Source organism: Eleginops maclovinus, chromosome 15 (genome assembly GCF_036324505.1).
Source record: "Eleginops maclovinus isolate JMC-PN-2008 ecotype Puerto Natales chromosome 15, JC_Emac_rtc_rv5, whole genome shotgun sequence".
Taxonomy (NCBI): domain Eukaryota; kingdom Metazoa; phylum Chordata; class Actinopteri; order Perciformes; family Eleginopidae; genus Eleginops; species Eleginops maclovinus.
This window is the reverse complement of record NC_086363.1, coordinates 5,057,351-5,083,154: the sequence shown is the minus strand read 5'-3', so window position 1 is coordinate 5,083,154 and position 25,804 is coordinate 5,057,351. Positions and strand designations below refer to the sequence as shown.

Sequence of the window (25,804 nt, the reverse complement as noted above, 5' to 3'; positions counted from 1 at the left end):
AACAGTGTACAGTATTCTCCTAACATGAGGAACCTTTTATATATTTTACACATGTGAAAAGGGAAATGTGTTTGGGCATGTTGCACATGTTTTTTCTTTGCTTCTTCCTTCATGTTTTGAAGGTGAGGCGATGATGTTTGATATCAAATTCTTCATAAAACACCTGAAATATTAACGTAACCTTCATTACATTGTGATCTAACCATCAACAACAAGTACTAGCAAATATAATCCAACAATGTCCTCATATTATTCATGCTGCGGCCGAAAACATATAGTTCCACTTGGGTAATCGAGAGCTGCGGCCTTGTCGGTGTGGCACATCATTACACAGATACAGTGTAACCTAGTGGAACCAGTTTGTCTCTGTGAAAGCCGAAATGTTGCTGTATGCAGACCATCCAACACAAGAACCATTCACACCATGGGGACATCCCACCTGCACTACGTATTAACATCTGAGAGATTTCCCAAATGTGTTTCTTCAACGGAAGCATACACACTATAAGTCTTAAAAAATGTCCCCCTACTCGACACAGAAATGCAGTTTCTGCCTAGAAAACAAACCCTAAGGTGGGGGATTAATTTCACTTTACAGCTCAGAGGTTCCACTGCTACGACCCGGTTCCACTACGCGTTCCTATCATTCATCTTTATCACCGAGAGTCCATAAAAACTGATTCCAAGAGGCTCCAACTTCTTCAGTCACTGTGAATATCTCTCAGGAAATACAGAAACAAAATAACATAAACCCACTTTCTCTCCTTCTCTCTGTCCTCAGTAATGGGTTGAATGGCACCATATCAGTATATCCTCTGGAGGGCTCCATGGCTGGTATGATGCCGACCCCCGCCAGTGCCAACTCGCCAACGACCTTCACCATCCTGGACGTCGACCAGAACGCCTACCTGTTTGTAGGAGGGATACTCGGCACCGTCAAGGTAACTGTCCCATCTCTTTCTCTGAGAGTAACATCAAGAATCTGTCTGGATTTTTTTAATCATCATTTTCCTCTTATCTTTCAGAAAGCGGATGCAGTGAGAACAAATACATTCACAGGCTGCATGGGAGAGACCTTCCTGGACGGTAAACCCATTGGACTGTGGAACTACAGAGAGAGACAGGGAGACTGTAAAGGATGCGTCGTCAGGTAGATTTAATCACAAAGTATTCCATTTGTTTGTATGAATATTCAACAGGCCCATTTAGTTTTGTGACACTTCAAACTCCTTTGACAGTTGCACGGTTAAAAGAGGAGCGATAGTAAAATGGAAAATATCTTATCTTTACTTTCTTCAGCCCCCAGCGCTCAGACGGTGAGGGGATAGTTCAGCTGGACGGAGAGGGCTACGCCGCGGTGGGACGCCCCACCAGGTGGAACCCAAATGTTTCCAGCGTGACCTTTAAGTTCCGCACATTTTCCTCCGAATCCCTGCTCATGTATCTGGCTACTGAAGATATGGTAGGTATTCAACAAAGGGAAAGGGTATGAAACTGAAGTTATTGTGACCCATGTAAATATCAGGACTGATGGCAGCGGCACACTTTCCTTTCTAGGTACCATCCTAGTGTAGGATCCTAAAGAAATGAATAAAGTCACCTTCTTTTAACAACAAAGGTTCCAATAAACAATAACAAACACACAAAGGCCAGAGACTTAAGTTTTCTTTTCATATGTATGTGTAAACGGCTGATATAACAGAAAAAAACGTTAAAGTCTTGATTTTTTACAGAACAATACCCAGAATGAGCTCAAAACCCAATTCAATTTTTTTCATATTCATGTTTTTGCCACGTTTTAAAAACCTGCGTGTTTAAACATATTAAGCCCTATGTCAGTCTTTAAATCACCTGTTTATCCTATTGCTGACAAACACATTTATGGACAGTTATTGATTTTAAAATGACAAAACATGTTCTCCTCTGCTGTGTCTGCAGAAGGACTTCATGTCCCTGGAGCTGTCGGAGGGTAAGGTGAAGGTGAACTTTGACCTCGGATCAGGAGTTGGCAGCGCCCTCTCAGCTAGCCGCCACAACGACGGACACTGGAAATCCCTCACCATGTCACGGAACAAGAAACAAGGTAAGCACAACAACAACAACAACACTATTAATTAGCAATTATTATGTAGATTATAACTGATAACCTAAAATAAACCAATAACGTGTAGTTTAATTAGTGTAGATAACATCAAACTACACATACATGTTTATCTTTGCAATATAACAACAGATAGTCCTATTTAGATAAATATCTATTCTCTTGAGGAAAGATGAATGCAAATGAATAAGCAACATTCAAAAAAAGTGAGCTTAAGGATAATTAAACATTTTCTCTCCCAGTTCTGTTAATTTTGTCCTTTGTCATTGTTTTCAAAGCCACGGTGACTGTAGTGGACATCGACAGCGGTGCTGAGGAGAAGATCGTGACGACGTCTCAGGGCTCGGCTACAGGTCTGAACCTCAAGGAAAAACAGAAGATCTACTTTGGAGGGCTGCCTACCATTGGAAACTACAGGTACACACACACACACACACACACACACACACACACACACACACACACACACATTTGGACACTCACATACACATCACTTGATGTATTTATCGTTAAGGCTAGGATGTGTATACATGTTTAAAATAGGTCCATTTGAAGGGAAAGCAGGATCTTCTGAAAACAATGAAAATTAGTCTTTTTAATTCAGATTATGACCTTTTAAAACCCAAGGTAAGATTTCTGGTTGCTGTAATATTAAAGTCACAGTCTGCAACATCTGCATCTGCAAATGCAAAAGTCTTCATCAGTATTTTAATGAAAATCTATAACTGTGTTTACACCTTTAGCTAGTCATTGAATTATTCATTTGCAAAAGGGTTGAGTAAGCAAAATGTTTGGTTTAGACAAGTCTTTGGGTGGAACTGTGTTTGAAATGAGTGCTAATGTTTTGATATCATGTTTTGTCTTAACAGCATGAGAGCCAGGTAAATAAACAAATCTCATATACAGACATGTAGTGAATACTTACTGTATGTTTCCTTCTGCATGAGGCTAGCCATGCTATTGACGCTGTGCAGCCCATAGTGTGTGTGTGTGTGTGTGTGTGTGTGTGTGTGTGTGTGTGTGTGTGTGTGTGTGTGTGTGTGTGTGTGTGTGTGTGTGTGTGTCTTTGTTTCTCGGCTCCTGCTCCTCCACGCAACGGCTGGAAATCACTTTCTCTATTTGCTCCTTTATTAATCTGAATTTGAAGTTTGTCTTTTCAGCAACATTAAGGTGGAATTCCTCACATTTATGACTCTGCCCTCCAGGCCCCAACGCCATAATCATATTCAAAATGTATTTGGGATGCAAATCAAAGTGTCACTGCAAGTAACAGTTTTTCGCTGAGCTACAAAAATAAAGCTCTAATTCACAGAAAACAATTACACAGGTGCGGGTACATATTCTTGGAGATCACGGACAAAAACTATCTGAGAATTGATTTTTTTTGTCCAATTCCTCTTGAATGATATCGCCAAATGGACAAAACCTGACAATACACACAAATCAGCTGCCTAAAACTGATTAATATAATAAATCCTGCTTGATTTAAAATGGACAAACGACATTTTCAAACTCTTCTTGTTGTTGACGCCCAACCATCACTCTGCTTCTGGATACATGATGCAATAGCTTCACTGCTGCAGAAATCCTGCTTTTTCCCACATGGCATTTCACTGCTGAGAGATAGGAAATTCCATGGAGTTTGAAATTTCTTCAGCCGTATGTCATCTTTATTAAAATTATCATAATTTCTTCATAGGTCAGAGGTCACTCTGAAGCGGTACGCCGGCTGTCTCCGGGAGATTGAAGTCTCCAGGACTCCTTACAGTCTCCTCAGCAGCTCCGATTATACTGGGGTCACCAAAGGATGTAACGTAGAGGTAAGAGTTCTCACTTTCTTTATGGCTTTACAGTATATTTAAACTCTCAAGACACTCAGATTACATTACAGAGGTTTGACTGTCTTCGTGGATTTTGATACTCTTTGAAGAAACACTGTAAAATCCCTTTAATGTTTCTCAAAGTTTATATTTTAATGGAGTTGTTAGAGCTTGTAACATATGTTAAATCAACCATCTTGGCACTGATATGCTACAAACATTCTGTATGATAGTGTGAAGATCGCCTACTTATAATGTTACATGCTGCTGTTTAAGTGATTCATCATGTGTGTGTGAAGTCCTCGTCATGTCCTTGAATAGGAGGTGTGCATGGAAAATAAATGTGAAACATAAATGTGAGTGTTCTAGCTAATGACATGTTTGAGCTGTGGTTCACACTTTCTATACATACAGTATAAAAGATTTTTGTAAAACATAGAGATGGAGTGATTTGTTTTTGCTAGACGGTAAACAAAGGGCCTAAGCATGAAACCCTTGCACTCAATCTTTAGTTTTCTTTATTCCGTGTAAACACACAAACTATTTCGAACATATACAATCCTAACAAGAACACACGTCCTCAATGCATTACACAAACACTCGCATTGAATCTACGTTGCAGATTTAAAAGCTTACAAGGATTTCTAAACACTAGGGCCATTCATCTGTACAAACATGCAGCCATGGTCGCCGCGTATAAAGACTGTATGGCGGGTGAGACAGGCCCAAGGTTGCGTGCAGGGCTGGTTCTGGAGGGGTAGCAACGGGAGCAATTGCAAAAAATATATATATAAATAAAGATTACTCTCTGATCCTGCATTAAGTGTATCGCCGAGTGTGTCTCACTTAACAGCAAAAAGAGACCCTGTATGATTGCTTCTGGCAGTTTTAATGATTTATTTCTCTCAGTTGCCGTGGGGGGCAGAATAGCGCAGGACCGGCCCTGGTTGCGTGTATGTAGAGTGAAGGTCTTTTTATTTCTTTTATCCGTCTTTTTATTTCCCTTACCAATGGCTCTGCTCAACTACAAGGATGCTAGTGTCTGATTGTGTGGGTGTGTATGGGTTAGCATTTCCACTTTGCAAGCACACGCAAGAGGAGCTGGAAAAAGGTGCATTTGATTTGTGAAGCAGCACGCAGAAGTCTAAAAGTTAAACCTTGACTTAGTTGACTTCACCGCGATTGCTTTCTTTTCAAACCCTATTTTACGTTTTATTCTATAACCTCTGTAAAGTTTAGTTCTAATCAATTAATTTACTCTTTCACAGAACTTGTACACGGTGAGCTTCTCTAAGCCGGGGTACATGGAGCTGGGCGGCCTGTCGCTGGCAGTCGGCACAGAGATCAGCCTGTCGTTCAGCACTCTGGCGGACACTGGGACCATACTGCTGGCTGTTGGCGGAGCTTCATCAGTCCTCAAGCAGGTCGGGATGCCATCTTTTTTATTAGTTTAGGCTGTGACTCACTCTCATTATCAGAGCCTTTTATTTCAGTCGTCTCTTTATTCCTTCTAATTTCAAGGAAGTTTCCTGGAACATTGTGTAGTAATTATTAAGAAAAATTAGATTTTGTTCAAATAAAAATAATCGTTTTTTTAAATGAAATAAATACTACATTCTGTTTTGAACTATATATTCTTTAAACTTTTTTAGATCAGATACACTTTCTAAGGACAGAATCATTATTTAAAACAAATGAATTAGAAGTTTACTAAATGATGACTGTATGTTTTCCATAATATTGGTATCCAAATACATACTTTTTCCAGGAAATCTAGTAAAAACGAAACATTTGAATGATCTCCGACTACAGATGTAGTTGAGTGTAGCAAATAGAGAATGATTATTAACTTTACTTGTCAGGAAACATTTTGGAAATGATAGAAAATCATTTAAAAGATATTAGGAAAAAAAATCAGCATTTAATTCTCTTTTGAAAATGATAAGGAATCTTAGAGACCCGTTAAACAAAGTATCAATCAATTTATTCTTCCATCTTCCTGATGACTTATCCATAATTTATTCATCACAGACCCGGAACTCAAACGTCCTCAGCACCAAGAGGAGACGCAGACAGTCTGGAGAGGTGGGTCAAACATGCTCACACACACCCAAATGCTGCACCCCTCTCCCTAAGTGGATGGCGTTTCCATAAGTGCATATTAATGAGATTTCAATTTTTTGGCAACTGGGCTGATTGGATTGTCTTTTATCCAAAACACACACATGTTCATTGACAGATATAGTTGCTATCTTAGCTTTTAGCTGACCACGCAAGCGCACACACACACACACACACACATAAACACACAAGCATTTCTTCTTTAAGTGCATGAGTGCATATTAATGAGATTTGAGTTTGTTGGCAACTATGCTGATTAGATTGTCTTAGGGCTAAAAACACTTTCACTCAATGCACACACACACACACACACACACACACACACACACACACACACACACACACACACACACACACACACACACACACACACACACACACATACACATATACCCACGCCTGAAGTCCCTGTACTGATACAGTCCTCTTTCATCCTAATCACTGATGGATAAACAAATCTATTCTTTTATCTCTGTTGGAAACTTCATGCATTTGGTGTGTAAGTATTTTGTTTGCACATTATTTTATGTTTGCAGGATTACGTGTGTGTGTGTGTGTGTGTGTGTGTGTGTGTGTGTGTGTGTATTTTAGCATAATGTGTGTGTGTGTGTGTGTGTGTGTGTGTGTGTGTGTGTGTGTGTGTGTGTGTGTGTGTGTGTGTGTGTGTGTGTGTGTGTGTGTGTGTGTGTGTGTGTGTGTGTGTGTGTGTGTGTGTTTCTCATTGTTGAGGCTGTTGCTCACATGAATGCAAAACGGAAAGTGTATGTAGGGGTTTATGAGTGTACGTGGATGTGTGTGTGACAGAAAGGACAGAGGGTTACCTCTAGCTTATCCATCATCACTGGTTGTTGGGCGCATAAATCTATTTTTACTAACTATGCTGGTGTGTGTGTGTGTGTGTGTGTGTGTGTGTGTGTGTGTGTGTGTGTGTGTGTGTGTGTGTGTGTGTGTGTGTGTGTGTGTGTGTGTGTGTGTGTGTGTGTGTGTGTGTGTGTGTGTGTGTGTGTGTGTGTGTGTGTGTGTGTGTGTGTGTGTGTGGAGAAAGGTTAAGCGAGGTTAAAAACACCATCAACTCAACTTGGCCCTGACTAATGGATGTTTTAGAGAGGGACACAGAGACAGGGGAGAGAGAAGGGGACAGGAGACAAAGGATGGAGGGATAGAGGAGGGAGATTTAGAGGTGAAAGGAAGAGAGAGGGGAAAAGTAGAGCTGAAAAGAAATGATACGTGGGAAAAGGAGAGGACAAGACTGAAAAGATGGAGGGAGTTGATTTTAAACTGAAAGAGAACATGGTAACAGCAGACAGAGGAACAGAGAAGGAGGGAGCGAGGACTGAAACAAAGTGGAAGGACGACCATGTTGGATGTTGAGTCACAAAAAAACTGCCTGTTTTCTTTCTCTAGCCAGAAGGAATGAATTCAGTTTGTTCTGAAGCTTAATTGTAACTTTAAAAAAAGGTTCAAATTTGAGTACAAATTTCTCCAATTCAGTATTTCCATTGTTGCTTGCAGGTAACCAGACCTTAGGATCAACTTGAGAATGAGTGCTTCCCCATCTTTTAGTGATATTTGATTAATTTAGTGATTCATTTACCTCTGTCATTTGAGCAGAAAATAAAGCTAAAAGAGAGCTTTTTTTAAGGATAGTTTTTCACCAACTAACCAGTGAACCACATGGTGTTGTTGGCCGTTATTTTCTTGTTTTACTCAGTTGAGTGTGGTCTAAAAATACATAAATAATATGACACTATTTGCATATTCTGTGGGAAAACAACTGTGAGTACATGAAAGCAATCTCCTCCTGGTAAACTAAAACGCTCTTTCTTATGCTGAGATTATGAATGTGGTACACACGGCTGCTAACTCCTAACAAAGCCTGTGGCTCTGACTGCAAATTGAAAAACACAAAAGTATACATAAAACATGATGTTGGCTCTAAGGTGTACCGTTACAAAACAGTTTTACAATAAAGTCTTCAGATTGGTTCATAAATATTGAACAAACAAGGAAAAACGTGCATCACCCAGCTTTTCTACGAGCTTACACAGAAGTTTGCACACAAAGCTAAAACACAATCATGCATATATATAAACACAAATGTTTTAAATACTAAAGGTTGCACGGATGTGTGTGTGTGCTTTACATATGATTTTCTGGTGAGTGTATTAGATCTTAGCCCTGTGGCTTCCTGAAAATATGTCTACGTGTGTGTGTCCCTTCCCTCCGTTATATATATTCACGTTTGAGTTCCTCTGTGATTGTGTGCCTTTGTCTGTGTGTGTGACATGTGCCTGTGCACTTGTGTGTGAGCTTTTGTGTCTTTACAAATGTGTGCGTGTGCGAGGCGGCGCGGCGAGAGGCATGTTGTAGCTACATCTCAGTTCAATTTGTCCCCGACCTCAAATTGAAATTCCATTTTCAGGTGGTAAATTGTCTCCCACTTCGCCCTCTGGCACACAGTGAATTAAAATTCAAATTAGCCTGACCCTGCTCCGCTGCTCTCCAGCACCTCTCTGTCTGTCTCCCTCTCTCGTCTCTATCTCCAGCGCTGTTTTGCTCTCTGCCCTCTCATCTCTTCCCCCTATTATCCTCTCCTCTCTGTTCCTCTCATCTCTTGTTATCCTTTCCTCTCAACTCCTCTCCTACCACTCTCGTTTCCCCCCAATTTCTCTCTATATACCCCCACACCTCTCCCCACTCATCTCCCCTTTCACCTTTTGACTTTTTTCTGCTCTTTAGTCCCACATCTCTCCTCCCTCCTGTTTCTCTTCCCTTCAATCCTCATCCTTTATCCTTTTTTCATCCCCTTGTCCTCTATTTTTCTCTCTTCTCCTTTAAAACAAACATTTTAAGTACTGCGCTCTGCAAGAGGTGGAAGAGTTCGATCAAAGTTTGGCACAAAAACAGATTCACTTTTATTATATAGATCCTTATTCATTAAAGCAATTGACTAAACACCTTCCTTTGGCTTTTAAATATGATAGGTTCAAGACATATTGATTTGTGTTTGTTAGTATTATATTGGTCTAATTTATAAACATTTTTTCAGTTTGACTAAGAAGTCTTATCAAGGTCCTCTTACTCGCTTTATCCAGACACTCCTTCCACAGTAAAGACTGCTCAGGTTATTTTCTAAGGAGGGATCTTTATCTATTTCTTGCAGGCAGTTTTATTTATGATTTCATAATTGCATTTTTGTTTACTCCTGACCTTGCGAGATGTTTTATGCTATCAGTTTTATATTTGTAGTAAGTAAGACACTGTGTTTACTGAGTACAGTACCTTGGCCAGGAGCCTCCTTATAAATATGTTTTTTTTTTCATCTCTACAAGGTTGTCTTGGTTGTATAAAGTTTATATTTTAAACAAATACACCCACACTTACAAATTGTTTTCAGTACAGGTGGTTATATCAACTTTTGCTCAACATCAAATCGGTTGCTGAGTATATTATATCACATATTCAATCACATATAGATTAGATTCAACTTTATTGTCATTGCACAGAGTACAAGTACTAGGACAACGAAATGCAGTTTAGTATCCAACCTGAAGTGCAAGTAAAGCAGTAAAAGTGCAAGGTCTCTGCATTTGACCCATCCTAGTGTTAGGAGCAGTGGGCTGCCATTATGTATGGCGCCCGGGGAGCAGTGTAGGTAACCAGTGTCTTGCTCAGGGACACCACGGTGGCACTTGGTCTTTCGGGGACTTGAACTGGTGACCTTCCAGTTCCCAGGCCAAGCCCCTATGGACTTTGCCACCACCGCCCTGTATCCTCTGCTCTAGCCCTTTCAATTACTTATTGGCTTTTACTTAATTCATACTCTTTGTGTTTATATTAAAACTCCCTTCGTCAACCTTCTGCATTAAATCACCTGTCTCCAGTGAAGTGTCCTGAGAGTTGTATGTGTGTTCAGATTTCCACAGCTAATAAACCTAATCTCCCTCCCCTGCAGCCCTACCTCTCAGTCATGCTGAACAAAGGCTCTCTGGAGGTCTTGATGTTTACCGGAAGTCACAGTCCGCGTCGTGTCATCAGACGACCCGAGCAGGGCGCACTGAATGATGGGAGAGAGCACTCGCTGCGCATAGACAGGCAGCCTGGCAGGTGAGAGTTTGTGTCTGTTTTTTGTCACTGTTTAGGTATTTTACTGAGCATAATACATCCAATACTTTGTGTTTGTCTGATGTGCTTTCCACCAGATCTTTTGCAGTTCAGGTGGACGAGGAGGCCAAGAGGGAGGCAGCGCTTCCCAACGACCAGCCTGTGAGCTTGCAGCGCATCTTCCTCGGTGGTATTCCTGCAGAAGTAGAGCAGACGTCCAACAGAGCCAACATCCCATTCCAGGGATGCATATGGAACCTCATGGTCAATGCTGTGTACGTAACATCCGGTCTATATCTGCTTCTGTGTGTATACAACAAAACACAGAGATCAAAGTGGCTTTTTCCTGCAGCTGAAATATTGTTGAGCAGATTGGATCAATGCACTTTTCACGGTTTTGTTCGATATTTAATTAAAATGTTCACTGTATTCCAGGGATATGATAAGGGTTTGGTCTTTTGAAACAGAGTAGAGAAGCTTCTTCTAAAAGCTTGTAACTCTTAGCAATTTTGTTGTACTTTAATGCTGTTGCTGTGGGTTTTTCAAAAAGTTGTTCCTGTTTTCCATGTATATTCACCTCTTCCCTCCATGTCTTTACACTTTCCATAGATGATCCAATCCAACCATACATGTAGATCTAGTGACTCACCCTGGTTACGTAGCTTTGCAAAAGATCTGTTAGCAATATGAACAGAGTCAGTTTGTTTTTCCCTCTGAACTACATCTCAGATTTCTTTGAACTCTCTGAAACAATTCATGTAATTTGATTTACACACAAAGTGATATGGCTCTGACGTCACCAGATCAATATGGGGCAAAAGAACAGAGTCAGCTTTTGATGTTGGATATTTCTCTGCCCTTGCATTTCACTGTGTTAAAACACTGACAAAGGCAAAACTCACCAATTAAACAAGTAAACTGTATCTGTTCACCTTAAATGCCCTGTATTAATACTCATACTTCATTTTCCCTGATGTTTATCCAATACAGTTTTCTGGCAGTGGACGACAGGCCTTGTTTTGACCTCATCCTCTGCTGGGTTAAATCGTACTTAATATGATTGCAGGAGGTCATGAATGAGGCTGTGATGATGATGATGATGATGATGATAATGATAAAGCCAGAGCCTCTTTCTGCCCGAACAGCAGTAATAGAGCTGTCCAACATCATAAACATACTCATAACTCAAATTACACTCCTCTCTCATCCGAGTGTGTTTATGTTTGCCTATTGCTCACGTCTCTTCACCCCATCGCCCTGACACCATAACTTCTACATCTGTCAATCTGTCAGTGAGTCTTCATGAATCTTTGTGTGTATCTTCTGTGGTTTTACTTTTAAGCCAACACCCTGATGGAACCTTCATTCATTTTATCAGAGCTTATATTCTTGCAGTGCATCTGAAATAACTCGTTATTACTATACTTCCTTTTTGTGGCACGCATACACCATCACACCATGGTAAAAGCAACCTTGTCAGTGACCGGACTGTGGCCCTGATCCTTAAGACTACACACAAAACCAATTTTAGAGGCATTGTGATTGAATACAGTGTATGAGTAAGTGAATAAGTGAATGAGAACCTCGAATATATGAATTATGGATGTTCTAAAGAGTTTTAAGCTCAAAGTTGGCAGCAATAACAGTGCCTAACGCTGTCAGAGCAGAAAGCTGGTTGGTCACGTCCGCTGAAGCATCACTGTAAGATTTTAAGAACCAGGATTAGTTAAATTGTGCTGTAAAATTTAGCATTTTTAACATCTGGGTCTATGAAGATTGGCCTTTATTGGATGTTTGTGTCACTGATTTTTCAGCAGTGGAGTTTGCCGCTTGGTGGAAACATGAACAGATGCAGATGTAGCATAAATGGCACACATTTCCACTGATGGAAACCATGATTCTGTCAGTGACAGTGGTAATGATAAGTCAAATTTGTTTCAACTAAATATACTAAGCAAATCTACTCTATGCAGCAAATTCAAATGGACAAACATCAGTCAAAAAAGATCTTAAAGCAAGGTGAAAATATACCGTAGTCCCTTTAATTTTCATGATGGACTCCTAACTTGTTTTGGTGTTCCTGCAGTGTCAGCTAAACCTCCAGTAATTTTAAATCTAATTGCCCGTCCATCTTTCAGTCTCTCAGATTTCTCCCTGCCTGTGTCCTTTGAGAACGCTGAAATCGGCCAGTGCCCCAACATCGCCCCTCCGCCAATTCCAGAACCACCACCTGAGGAAGAAGAGCTTGTGAAGGAGAAGGAGGAGTCGAAGCCTCCCAGTCCTCCATTGACCCCGACACCAGCCCCAGGTCCTCCTGCTGTAAGTGCTTAAAAATGAATGAACACACACACACACACAGACTACTAAACACTCATGGCATAACTTTCAGTGTTCATATTTTTTAACAGAAGGTGTTAAGGTATTAAAAAGTAATGTCAAGTGCAAGTAATGGATGTTAATAGTCCACCAGAGGGTTGGCCTATTCTATGCCAAATAAATTCATACATAGGGATACAGCACAGTGTAATGAAGCACATAAGCCAATATGCATTTTCAGAAGCGCACATAACTCCAACACATACTTATTCTTTTATTTTCTTTTGATTGTTACTCACACACACTCAAATTCACACCTATTTCCCTCTGATGAAATGCAGCCGTGGCCTCGCCCTGTTAGCTTAGCGCTTCATCACATAGCAGTTGTACAGACCATTAATTCTTCTTTATAGTCCCCTTAGCCTTGAGCCACTAAACTCCACCTCTGGCAGCCGTCATGCAGTGTGGAGCCACGGCGCTACGCTACGCTAACTGTGCATGCCATTTATGCTTTATGAGCCCACAGGAGCCAAAACACTCTCTGCTAACACTTAGCTACTGTGCTAAGAGGCTGGTGGGCAGTGAGTCATTCAATTTATACCCTTAGCATTGAGATAGAAAAGATATATTTTATATATTGAATGTATTATAAGCCTTTAAGCAGTCATAGTATATCAGTTACCCAGTTACCTGCTAAACTACACCTCTCAAAGGACATTGATCATGAAGCACTGAGCCGAAGAGCTTGGCCAGCTCCGCTATAACTCTGTGCTCTGTTGCTTTATGAGCTGTAAGTTCATCTGTTTTATGATATAGAGTAGACCACAGGCTGTGAGAAGCTATAGCTTTATAGTTAAACTGAGGTTGAAGGTAGCCTACATTTTCCCCATATTTCAGTGAGTAATTATGGTTTATTTGTTTACAATATACAAGCTTTTGTTTCACTGGCCTCCATTTGAAGTGTGTGATTGTAAAGATGTCTTTATTTTCATCTTAAACATTACACTGGCTTACTATGATGATACACCAGGCTACACTACTTGATTATTACCCAATTTGAAGTCCTTGTCATTTAATAACATCTAAATTGATTTATTTTTTATGATTATGTAGAGACAGATACACGTATTTGATTGTCATCTAAATATTTTCCACGTTCAGCGGGGAGTAGTCAGCATGTTGGTGATTTAATGGATCATGTCAGGTAAACACAAAGTATTATGAAACAGGTTTCTATAATGACAGTGTAGAGCACTCTTACACGATTACTGTGTATTGTTTTGCTGCTGCAGAAGGGGCTCTGCACACAGTCAACATGCATTTTTTATCCTCAGCAAAAGGATATTCAGAAAAAGTCAGTAAATAACATCCTCAGCATGTGCTTTTCTTTTACAGCAAACTCTCTACTTCTTGAGACACCAATTTAGAGATTGAAGAGACTCTTTTAGGAGGGCCTTACAGGCTCCAGTGAACCTCTTAAAACGTGAAACCTGAATCTGGGAGTAATTTTATTTTACTTGCTGCTCTGATTGATGTTATCATGACAACTGCCTCTAATTAGCATTTTAAATCACAGCTCTGTAAGTTCTCTCAGTCACACTAACAAGTAAAATGGGGCACATTCTCAGCTCCAAAACAGGACTTATTGACGTAACAAGAGAGTCTTACAAGTGAAGGGAGCCACTTTTAATAAAACTTCTCATAGTAGATAATGCAGGGTTTATCAAAAAGCTTCAAATTTCCTGCCTATGTTCAATCACCTGTTTGAGCTTCCACGTTTATGACACCAATGCATATCTGTATCTGACTGGAGGACTTGTCATAAACACTGTCGCCATTCTGCCTCTGTGGCTGCCACTAATGCGCTTCCTTTCCACCTGACTGCTGACCTGCAGGAGGCCACGCCCCCTCCTGCTCCCGCTGCCACACCCACTGCTGCTGCAGCCCCGCCCACCGCCAAACAGGAGCCCAACGCTGACTTGGTAGACATACACACACACACACACACACGCCCACGATCGACACTGTCTATACAACGTGATGGTTCAAATCAACATTTCTGACTTTTCCAGCCTTCTCAGAAAGGCGGTTCTCACTCCTAACATGTAAATAATAGAAAATGGGCCACAAATATACATATAGGATTGATTATAATGCCCAAATTCATGGTTATTAAGGATCATATCACCAATTGTTGCAATGGTGGAATCGTACACAAGCAATACATTCTATTTTTTGGTCTTTCATATGTTTCTTTGACAGTAAGAAATGTATGGAACAGCCCAGAATTTGTCCTTTAACACACACACACACACACACACACACACACACACACACACACACACACACACACACACACACACACACACACACACACACACACACACACACACACACACACACACACACACACACACACACACTATTGTAACCTTACACCTTTCTGATTTGCTTCCTCCTTTTACCTTATCGTCTTTTCAATCTAGGATTTAAAAGTCTTGCACAGAGCTCTTTTTTACACAGAGGAGGTACATTATAATTGTCTTCAATGCAAGGTGCATTTCACACTTATTACTTTTTCACCAAGAGAAAGTCATTTGAGAAAAGCTTTATCAATCTACCTCCTTCACATTTGTCCTGAGCAGCTCTGTGCACCCACAGCCTTCACTGGTGGCCACTGACCAGCTCTGCTTCAGCAGCTCAGGGTTAAGTGCTTTGCCCAAGAGCCCTTGACATTAGTTATTGAGAAAAGTGAGAGCCTTCCTCATTTAATAGTCGTATGGTGAGGAGTTGTAACACACCACCCAGTCGCTGACTCATTTCAGCTTTTACATTTCTTTACAGGTGATAAGTTACAGAGCAATGTACTTTTCACTTTAAACTCAAGCCTCCTTCAAATGTGCGCAGATGTAAAGCTTTTGCATCGACAGTATCGGTGGCCTCAAGCTTTTCTTGTTTGAATTCAACACCTATCTTTGAAACACTATTAAGCAATTTAGTGACTATTAGCATATGCTGAAGGACCATTGCACTGCGCTGTCTTTAAATTGGTCATGAGTTCAGCATCCAACAGTTTTAGCTAGAGCTAATTACAACTAGAGGTCAAAAGAGTAGCTTCTGTGAAAACTACAATAAGCAGAGCAAAGACTTTTGATCCCTCCAGAGCGTTGTCTACGACACACACACACTTATACGTAATCCCGATTAAATTACTTCAGATTCTATTGGTGTGACCTCCAACCAGAGACCAGCCTCTGCAAATGGAAGACGGCCTTCCTATTGTTAGCTTAATGGAAAGACGCAAAGGGGATGAGAGAAAGGGAGGGAAAAAGAGGAGGAAAGAAAGAGGATATAGGAAAGAGAGGGATGGACGTGAGCGCAGAGAAAAGGTGATGTGAGCCATAGAGGAAGAGGAGGAAAGAAAAAGAGAGAGAGTCTTTCTGAGCAGAGCGGGGCCAGCCTTTTGTTGGCTTAATGGAAAGACGGAAGAGAGGAAGCGGCAGAAGAATGAAAGGAGAGGGAAGGAAAGCGCTCCCGAGCCAGTGACATCTCCCTTTTGTTAGATAGGGAGAGAACGAGAAAGAGAGTAAAAAGAGGAAGGTTGAGGAGGAGGAGGAGCGGATATGAGGACAGAGCGCGATAAGAGGTGAGCGTCAGCTGTAACAAAGCAAGGTCACGGTGTGGAGAATGTCTTCACTTGAAAGGGAACAAGAAAGGAGAACAGATTAAGACACACACACACACACACACACACACACACACGCACAGTCTCTCTCTTTAACTTTGTCGCACACTGACACTGGAGGTATGGCAAAAAGCCTTGGTACTTATTAAGAAATATAATAGGAGAGGGAGGCCCAGAAAAGAGAGATGAAGTAAAGATAGGAGGAATGGAGGTAAAGTTGAAATCAGGTAAAGACAAAAAGTGGAGTGAAAATGAAAGAGAAGAAGGGGAAGCAGTGATGAAGGAAGGAGAAAACATTGAGGAGGACATTAAAAGGTGAAGGTCTTCCACTGGAGGCAGGGGTCAGTTATGGAGAAGTCTAGAAACAGGTGAGGGTAGATGAGATCAGAAGGTAAGATATGAAAGGAGAGAGGATAGGAGATTAGGGGAGAGGAGGTGAAAGGCCAGGTAATGAAGGAGAGAGGATGAGAAGGATGAAGGAAAGATGAGATGAGCTGAAAGGCGATTTGGCAAGGTGGAAAATGTCAGAGGAGTAAGAGAAGAGGAAGGTAGAAGTAGAGAATTAGTGGTAAAGAAAGGGGGCTTAAAGAAGGCTGGGAATGTAACAGAAATGGCAGCAGAGGACAACATAGGAGAGTGTAGTCAGTAGTTGGGAAGATACTAACACATAACATGAAAGGTTAAATACACTGGAAGGAGTAGGACATGAAATTAGAGGGAGGAAGCAGGAGGAGAGTGAAGAGAGGAAGGTGGGGGGTAAATATGGGAGGAGAGGCGCAGACAGGAACGTACGTTATGGGAGGAAGGATGGCGAGAGATTACTCCTGGAGAATTAAAGAGGAGATAGTGGTGGATACAATTATTGGAAACAAGCATTCAAGTGAAAAGGAAAGGAACAGTGAGCAAAGAGGGAAAGAGAAGGGAGAGGAGACATGATTTTAGAGTCAAGAAGAGCAAATTCATCTGATGGAGGTAGAGGAGGAATATATTAAAGGATGCAGGAGAAAAGATAAACAGGTGGAGTAACGCAGTCCAAGTAGTAGCAAGAGAAGGAAATACTGAGAGGTGTGGTGGAGAGGATAAGAGAAGGGAAAACCGAGAAAGGGAGATGAAAGGGGATACGAGAGGAAAGGAGTGTAGAGGAAGAGAAGGTAGCAGCAGATGGTAGAACAGAAGGAAGTCTTGGACAAGGAGAAAAAGATAAATGGAGAGGAGGAATTTCTTTTATTTTTTAAAGCAAGTGGAAAGGAAAGAAAGAAAAATGTAGTAGAAAGGGATTCAAAATAATAATTTAAAGGCCTTTACTTTTACAACACTGACATCTTCTGGTCCCCGGCGTTACTGCACCCTGGAAATGTACAAGGACTAATACTCCTCTACTACCGTGTTGCCAAACTGAAGCAAGGATCAAATGGAAATCAGACTGTGGTATTGGAAATCTGGATCAGATTCAAAGGAAATAGGGGCAGGATTTATCATGATCAAACTGTGGGAGGGTCCATTGATTTGAAAACATTGTCAGCCAAATCCACCTTGGCAGAAACTGATTTAGATGAAGAAGCAGAATGGAAACCGTGATGAAAGATGATAGCAATTACATTTATTTAAAAAATGCTGCAACTTGCTGCATGTTTTTTTATAGTGATCTATTGCTCCAAGGCCTCACTTGCAAATCTACATTAAGGTATTCTTCTGGGAACTCTTCAGTTATCTGTTTGCATATAACAAACTATTTCTTGTGACCTAGAAGTCTTTTGCGTCCCCGCAGATCAGAAGCAGAAAACCACATCGTCGTGATTGACTTTCTCTGCTCAGGTGTTGAGGGTTGACAGGAAGCAGCGGGCGCAGTGTGCTGAAACCTTGTCATTGTACCTGACGTGTTATTTTCAATCTGCAGGACTCGTGTGCGTCAGCTGTGGCCCCGACAGCTATGGAGAAGGCTTATCAGTTCGGACTGACCAAGAACAGCCACATGAGCTTTGCTTTTGAAGACGCCAAAGTCCGAGAGAGGTATGAAACACGGGGGATACAATTGGATTTTATATGTGGGTGGGCTTTGTGTCGACCGGGAGGGAGGGGGATTTTCAACTAACAACATAAACAATTGCAATATATATTATAATATGTTTAAAATATAATAACTTTCCAATGTTAAATGTTACTGGCTGGTGTCTGACTTTCAAGACATAATACTGTTACTTTTTGTGGCGAAATGTTCTTTATACAATACAATGAACTTCTTACTATATTCACACAAACTATACTATGCCTTTTTTTGTCATACAGTAGTTTACTATTTGTTTCATATTTTTCAACATTAAATCAATTTACTTATTTGTTTAACTATATTAGATTTACATTATACTATATACTTTATTATACTAGACTTTTAATATTTCTCCACATAATAGACAATGACTTATTTAATACTTTACTATGACCCATATTCAAATGTATTGACACACTTCAGTAGTTTTTTCAGCCACTTAAATCAACAGCGAAGATAATTAATTGCATCCATTGGTTGGGAAATCGTTAATGTATTATAACCCTCACAGGAAATAGAATTGTTTGGTTGCGATGATGTGATAATCCAGAATTCTGGTCAAAATACTAAGCATCGCAAATACATTCACTGGGCCTTGGGTATGTTTTATTACATGTACAGTATGTGTTGAATGTTTTCTCTAAGACATGTTTTCCATGTTTGTCTCAGGTTAATATTGGAGTTTGAGCTGAGGACAAAGGAGGAGTCTGGTCTCGTTCTCTACATGGCAAGAATCAACCACGCTGACTTTGTCACCATACAGGTATCCACTTTAGGTTTATTTTCCCTCCCGTTTGTCCCAACTTTTAATGCTTCAGGATAACACAGGTTGCCTCTTTGTGTCTTGGAGCACAGTCTCTCTCGTTGATATAAGGGTCAGCTCTGTTTACAACACAAGAAAAAGCTCCTAAACACTTTTGTGATATAAAAGACACGTCATGATTACTTTATTCACAGCGTTCCTCTCTGCTATCACCTAGGTCACAATATTCATTGCAAAGTCCATAGACGTCACATTAGGCATGTCATCTTACTATGACCCTCTGTCTCTCTCCTCCTGCAGATCAAGGACGGACAGGTGTGTCTGGGTTATGATCTCGGTCATGGAAACATCTCTGGCTGCGTCCCCTTCTCCATCAATGATGGGAACTGGCACAAGGTAGGTTCATTCAAACTGGTTAACTCATTTTGCGACAGGACAACGTTTTAGATTCCTAATATGTACTCTGTATGCTTAAAGACAATACTTTGCTGAGCTTCAGTGTAATAAGAGAATCAGAATCAGTGTTTTTTATGCACTGATGTTAGTAGATGTTTGATGGCAATTAGATATTAAGATAGTGTCGTCATGTTAGTGATTTCACCATTTTCTTTTCGTCTAAGTTGTTGCCATTCAGAACATTTAGTCCTTCAGATTTGCTTTTTTACAGAAAGATTAATATTGAATATTAAATCACAAGATGGCAGCATTTTCCTTCTACATCATAGACAGCATTTAGTCTCTGTTGACACTGGCAAGGAAATGTTACTCCTTTTTCCTCTTGTCTTCCTCACCCTCTCTTCTTTCTTTTCTCCGTCAGATCCGTGTGAGCCGTGTAAAGCAGAGAGGTCTTCTCATGGTTGATGGCCGATACAGTAAACAGATGATCAGTCCAAAGAAGGTACCTCTGTCTTCTAGTCTACCTACTTATTGATATAGCTGCACATATACAGTAGGTAGTTGCTTTGCAGGCTAGTGAAAGAAAGTAACCCGGTTTTAAATCTCTGATCTTATAGCCATGCATGTGTTGATCACATTTTAAAATGATTGTTTTATTGTTGCATTAATATCTTATATTTTTCTCTCCAGGCTGACCTGTTGGACGTGGTGGGACTGCTGTATGTGGGTGGATTTCCACAAACCTACACCAGCAAGAGAATAGGACCGGTAAAACGCATTTTATTGCATTTAAGCTGCTTTCAGTTCTCTCGGTTGTAGTTTGATGATAAACTAAGATAACTAATGATTCTTCTGTCCCTAGATTCTCTACAGTATCAATGGATGTATTCGTAACATGAAGATGGTTGGAGGAGCTGTAAGCGCTAAGCCAGGTGCCACAGGTGAGACAGTTGTATTAACGATTGTGATTATCCAGGTTTGAAGTTTCATCCCAATATTTGTCAATACTTTTTGTCTCTAATATATTACTGATAACTTTCTCTCTCTGCCAGGCCGTGCTGAGGCTGTCATTGAAGACTTTAAATTGGACATGGCCACGCCCTCGTCCAGTCACATGGTGGGAAGATGCTTTGTTGCTACAGAGACCGGCACCTACTTTGAAGGGACTGGCTTCCTGAAAGCAGGTGAGATGAGACAACTTTTTCTCAGTTCAAATGTAATATTTTTGTTATGAAAGGTAAATAATAGAAAGTTCTCTCCCTCTCGTTAGTCTCTTCCTACAGAGTGGGTCTGGATGTGTCGATTGCATTGGAGTTCAGGACCAGCAGAACCAATGGCGTGCTTTTGGGCATCAGTAACCAAGCCAACGATGGACTGGGACTAGAGATCGTCGACGGCAAGGTACGTGTCATTGATGAAAAGAATCCAACATTTGAGAAATTGAGATGAAAAGCTTAATGTTTGACTGTTAAACAATTGGTCAAAAGAACTGGAAACAGCTATCCTTTCCACCCTATGGTACGTACAAGAAGTACTATTTTTCACATCTAACTCTTTAACAGAAAACAGTGTGAAAGGTGAATTACTCCTTTAATCTACTTTAAAAGGAACTACTAAGCTTGTCAATAGCTTGGTACAATATGTTTTATCACAGAAAACAACATACACTTCGATAAAAATGCATAACATCTGATCTGTATCGTTTAAAACAAGCATTTCTTTCCCTCCCGTCACCAGCTGCTCTTCCACGTTGACAACGGAGCTGGACGAATCACAGCGGAGCACGCGCCTGAGGGCGAGGGCTTCTGTGACGGCCAGTGGCACTCTGTCACTGCCAAGAAGCTCCGGCACCAGGTGGAGCTGGTGGTGGACAATAAGCAGAGCCAAGCAGAGAGTCCCAACGCTCGCTCCAACACGTGTGACACCAACGATCCCATCTATGTCGGAGGATATCCAGGTAACTCGCATACTTAATATTATACCTTACTAAACGTCGAGTTAGTATTCGTACATTTTGTGGATAAAAGCAACTTTAAATACTAATATGTGAGGGGAACTGTTTTGATTTCTCTCTCAGGTGGAGTTCGGCAGGCAGCTCTCTCCACCAGCACTTCCTTCAGAGGTTGTATGAGGAACCTGAAGATCACAAAGGCTTCTAAGACCATGGAAGTGCAGTTCAACAAGGCTCTGGAGATTAAAGGAGTCCAGCCTCTCTCCTGTCCCGCTGCAGCTGCCTAACTGGTACCTTGAAGCTTCCCCTTTGTTGTCTACTCCACCAAGTACTTTTACAAGGGGCTACCCATATTAAAATATTGCCACCCTTCTCATTTCTCCGTTGTGTCTCCTCTATCGCCCCACCTCTGACCCAGAAATGTATCTGAGTGTGCTATTTTGAAGGAAGGATGTCTAGAGAAGATTAGGGATGTATTCCTGTATAATCGTTGACATAAAAAGGGGCGTGATAATGGACCGATACGTTACATTTAATTGACTAAAATCATTGCTCCAAAGCAAAAAATGTCTTGTATTGTGGTTGCCTCGACTCCTCCTGTCTCTTCCTTGCTTCCTGTGCACCAGTAGGACACAAGGAAAGGAGCACAAGGAAAGAATAGAGGATGTACAAACAGATAAATGAGAACAACCCTCTGCCTTCAATCCTGCACAATGTTTTTTATTTCATGCAAATTTACCTGGTGCAGTTTTCGAGAAGCTAACGAACTCTTAAAAACATTCGAGCACCCTCCAAACGTTCACACTTACAATTTCCGTATGAGACCCTGACTTAATGTACGCTGCAAGACTCTGGACAATAAATCTCATCATGGCTACACATTGAGGTCTCAGTGTTTTAAAATGTGTTTCTTAATGAACTGTTTACTTGGAGAAAGGTAGTAGTATTAAGACCTGTGCTCACAGTATTCAAGCTTATTATATTTGTGCGGGTGTGTGATAATGAGAACGTTATGTAAGTTTTGGTTTAGTTAAAGTATAATGTATATATGTATCCTTGTTACATGAGAGTTATTCCTTCATAAACCTTGTTCGCTGACAATCTGTGTATGTTTCCAATCCACATTGTAAAGCCTTTACCTTATTACTTACAAAACCATAGATAAAGTTGTAGTTCTTGTCAACTTGCTTTTCAGATATCTTTAAATACCTTTGACATTCCATACCTAATCAATGGCTTTGATCGCTATAATGGAAAATTGTCACACAAGCTGGATCTTGAAATGTAAAGGTTTGGAGGTACAAGGTTTTTTTTAGGACACTGATGGCGGTGGATTTTCTGCATGGTGTGGCTGAAAAATACTTCAGCAGCTGTTACCTGAAATATATCCTTAATAGCAGCAAACATTGTCCTGTCCTTCTTTAAAAGTCGAAATTTAGAAAAAAAACGTCAGAAATTTGAAAAAAATATCGGACATTTTCAAAAGTCGACATTTAGAAATCAGTGTTATATTATATTCACCTCCCAGAAAAAAAACTGTTGTTACTGCAAAATATTTGAAGGAAATCATTGTCTTCTTAAAGATATTCTGCTGGGAAGTATGAAATGCACACTGAATTAACACTCATCATGATAAGGTTTCTCTTAAGGTAAAAAATAAGGCATATGTTATTTGCACCCGGGTGTCTATAGCAAAAAAAATGCTATTTACCCCCAAATTCATAATTTTGAAAATATAATCTGACATTTTGAAAAGTCGACATTTAGAAAAAAATCCAGAAATTAGAAAAAAAGTCAAAATTTTGAAGAAATATCAGAAGTTTGAAAAGGATATCAAAAGTAAAAGAAATTGGGAGACCAAAAAGAAGATGACTAGGGCCACATGGAGGAGTTAGAATGATGAGAACATAGTGGGACATTTTTAAGACTGCAGAATATGAGTAGTAAGGGAAGTATGCAGGAATAAAAGTAAGATGACAGTGGCCTTTGGAGTTAAGTGATTTTCGGATTAAATGGGATTTAAAAGATGCCAGACAAAGAAAACCTGTTGCTGCTTTTTACTGAAACTCCACCTGGTGGTGCTACTTCACAGCTACTAAGAGAGAGAATCTACTGCTGCGTAATGAGTATTAAGACAATTATCATTTCCAATACAACCACCACCTCAGACCAACTTCTTCTATAAGGATTTCAGTGATGGTTTTCCAACTTAAATGCTACTTCTATCATTTAGAAATTATAGGGAAGATCTCCACAGGGCATTAAAAAAAGTTTAAAGCAAATGTTAGCTTACAATATGGCTTTTTATAATAAAGTATGTCTGAAAAGTAATGAAATTGTATGTCGAAAAATATGGAAAAAAATATTTGAGTATGTAAAAATAATTATGTAGAGAAACATCAGCATATTTTGTTGGACATATAATGAAAAAAAGTTGTAGTTCATCGAAGAAGTCATAAAAACTACTGTTAATGAATTCTTTTTGATCATCATTCATAATTAAAGGCCAAGGTTTTAAAAAGTATTCAATGTAGTTTCAGAATTCCTGCATACAGTAAGTACATCCTGTAAAACTCAAATACATTCCCCTGTAATGACTTCTGGGATGCACCAGAGGGCGCTATATGACTACGGAAGAGGTACCTGTCAAGTGGAGCTGCCTTCACAGTTCCAAAGCGGACGTTTTGCTCCTTATCTTGATTTCTTTTTCAGCTCCTGGAGGAATTAGAAGGACAGATATGAAATGACAGACCAGCTTTATTGTGCATTCCTCCTTTATTATCATGGTCTTCTTTACATAAGGTGAGAATGGTTAGAGGTCAGTCCACTGAAAACCTTGTTGTGGCCGCCTAAAGTGGAATGTTCAGAAGATTAAAGCCTAACATTACATCAGCGTTGCACACTTTGTTTTTGTAAAATGATCAACCTATCTTTACCCTGTGATGAAAACAAGATCCCACCTCTGCTTGTTCAGCGTGGTTGCTACAACGCTTTGAAGACATTTTCGTTACAGATAACAGTGGCAGTGATAACACATGAAAGTAGAATCGTTGTAGATAATGTGTAATAATCTAAGTAATAGATATAGAACATTTTGTGTGTGTCACTGCAATGAAAAACAGAAAAAAGTCCAATCATTTCCTGTTACCTGCTTTCCAGGAACGACCAGAGCAGGTCAAGGTGTTTACAGGAAATAATATACAAGTTGCCATCTGTATGTCTGTAATGAGCATAATAACAGGCATTAGCTTGAAGGAAATGTTAACACACATTGTAACCGACTAAACCACTCTTGGACACACTGAGGTTTTTAATCTTGAGCCATCCCACATTGATCAAAAAGCTCTTTGCTAAAAAGCAGGTGTACTACTCCACCTGTTTGAACATTAATGTGAGGAATGAGCAGACGTTCAGCTCAAGAGTGTGGATGTGTATACTTTGTCACTCTCTTTCCCTTTAATCATCCTAGTTAATGAGATAAAACAGCTAGCTACAGCATTAATCTAAGTCCCATTTGCATTTCATGTTTATATCACTGAAAGTAAAGCCTCTTCAGCCACCATATAGTAACATGAGTGTAGATAGTACAGAAAAACAAAGAGAGTGACAACAAAGCCTGGCGTGGTGCAGGCTTCTGGGTAGAGAGCTCCTAAGAAGATAGTTTTTTCCTCTACATTGTGACAGCACTGTCCTGGTGTCAGGTCTGGTGACTTATTGCATGCTGTCAGTCCTCTTCAGCGGATCTGAGGTGAGTTTCAAACATGGTGGTGGTCCAGTCTGGCAGTCTGGGCTCGTTTTGGCGCCATCATCCTCCTCCAGAAGCCACACCCAAACACCCCAGGGTCTTTTTCCAGCTGCTCCCCAGGGGCAAGCAGCTCTTCTGAGTATGGTTCCTCCTACTCTTCATCCAGGCCTTGTCAGGACGACTGCATGAGGCCCGTCAGCCGTTTGCCCGTCAGTGACTTGCCCTGAGAGGGAGGCAGAGAGATAAAAGGGAGAGAGGGGGACAGCTGTCAGGCTAAAAGCTTCACTGAGGATCAGGAGCAGTGTGGGGGGAAAAGTTAAAGGAAAAAAAAGACTGCAGCAATGCATCAAAGCTTTGATGGTGGGTGGTTAGGGGTCAACATAGGATATAAAGTAATGATAGCACAAGAAAAGGAAAAAAGGCATTGTAGTAGTATTTGGAAAATCTGAAAAAGCCATAGTATATAGTCATGATTAAGCACATTGAAAAAGTAATGTTATAGGATGTTTAAATAATTAATGAATAGTATTTAGAAAAAAAGTCACATTATAGTATGTAGAACTATTATAATAAAGTAAATTCATGAAATTGTAAGTCACAAAATATGAAGAAGTACGATTATAGGATGTAAAAATAATGATATAGTTTAAAAAAACATCACAGTGAGAAAAATCTGCATATTTTGTTGAAAATATATAAAAACAACTTCATAGTATTTCAAAAAAATATTATAAAAACAAAAAACAATAAGAAAG

At 40.2% G+C, this 25,804-nt stretch overlaps 2 protein-coding genes across 4 annotated transcripts in view; one reads left to right on the top strand and one right to left on the bottom strand.

The window, feature by feature from the left end:
- The window catches only part of lama2 (laminin, alpha 2), a 160,640-nt gene extending 137,932 nt beyond the window's left edge, over window positions 1–22,708 (top strand). The window contains 23 exon segments of the mRNA XM_063902014.1: window positions 782–941; window positions 1,026–1,150; window positions 1,300–1,462; window positions 1,939–2,083; window positions 2,380–2,518; window positions 2,971–2,982; window positions 3,801–3,921; window positions 5,190–5,345; window positions 5,953–6,006; window positions 9,998–10,149; window positions 10,245–10,421; window positions 12,285–12,465; window positions 14,358–14,444; window positions 18,045–18,157; window positions 18,864–18,957; window positions 19,258–19,353; window positions 19,775–19,855; window positions 20,044–20,121; window positions 20,216–20,294; window positions 20,406–20,537; window positions 20,624–20,754; window positions 21,091–21,310; window positions 21,431–22,708. Coding sequence (XP_063758084.1) covers window positions 782–941; window positions 1,026–1,150; window positions 1,300–1,462; window positions 1,939–2,083; window positions 2,380–2,518; window positions 2,971–2,982; window positions 3,801–3,921; window positions 5,190–5,345; window positions 5,953–6,006; window positions 9,998–10,149; window positions 10,245–10,421; window positions 12,285–12,465; window positions 14,358–14,444; window positions 18,045–18,157; window positions 18,864–18,957; window positions 19,258–19,353; window positions 19,775–19,855; window positions 20,044–20,121; window positions 20,216–20,294; window positions 20,406–20,537; window positions 20,624–20,754; window positions 21,091–21,310; window positions 21,431–21,591 — 2,857 coding nt within the window. The 3' untranslated portion in view covers window positions 21,592–22,708.
- A 1,364-nt stretch (window positions 22,709–24,072) lies between these two features.
- Window positions 24,073–25,804, bottom strand: part of LOC134876838 (regulator of G-protein signaling 6-like) — a 68,558-nt gene continuing 66,826 nt past the window's right edge. For all 3 annotated transcript variants that reach the window (XM_063902012.1, XM_063902013.1, XM_063902011.1), the window contains one exon: window positions 24,073–25,272. In XM_063902012.1, the coding sequence (XP_063758082.1) occupies window positions 25,222–25,272 (51 nt within the window). In that variant the 3' untranslated portion in view covers window positions 24,073–25,221. The remainder of the gene's footprint in view (window positions 25,273–25,804) is intronic.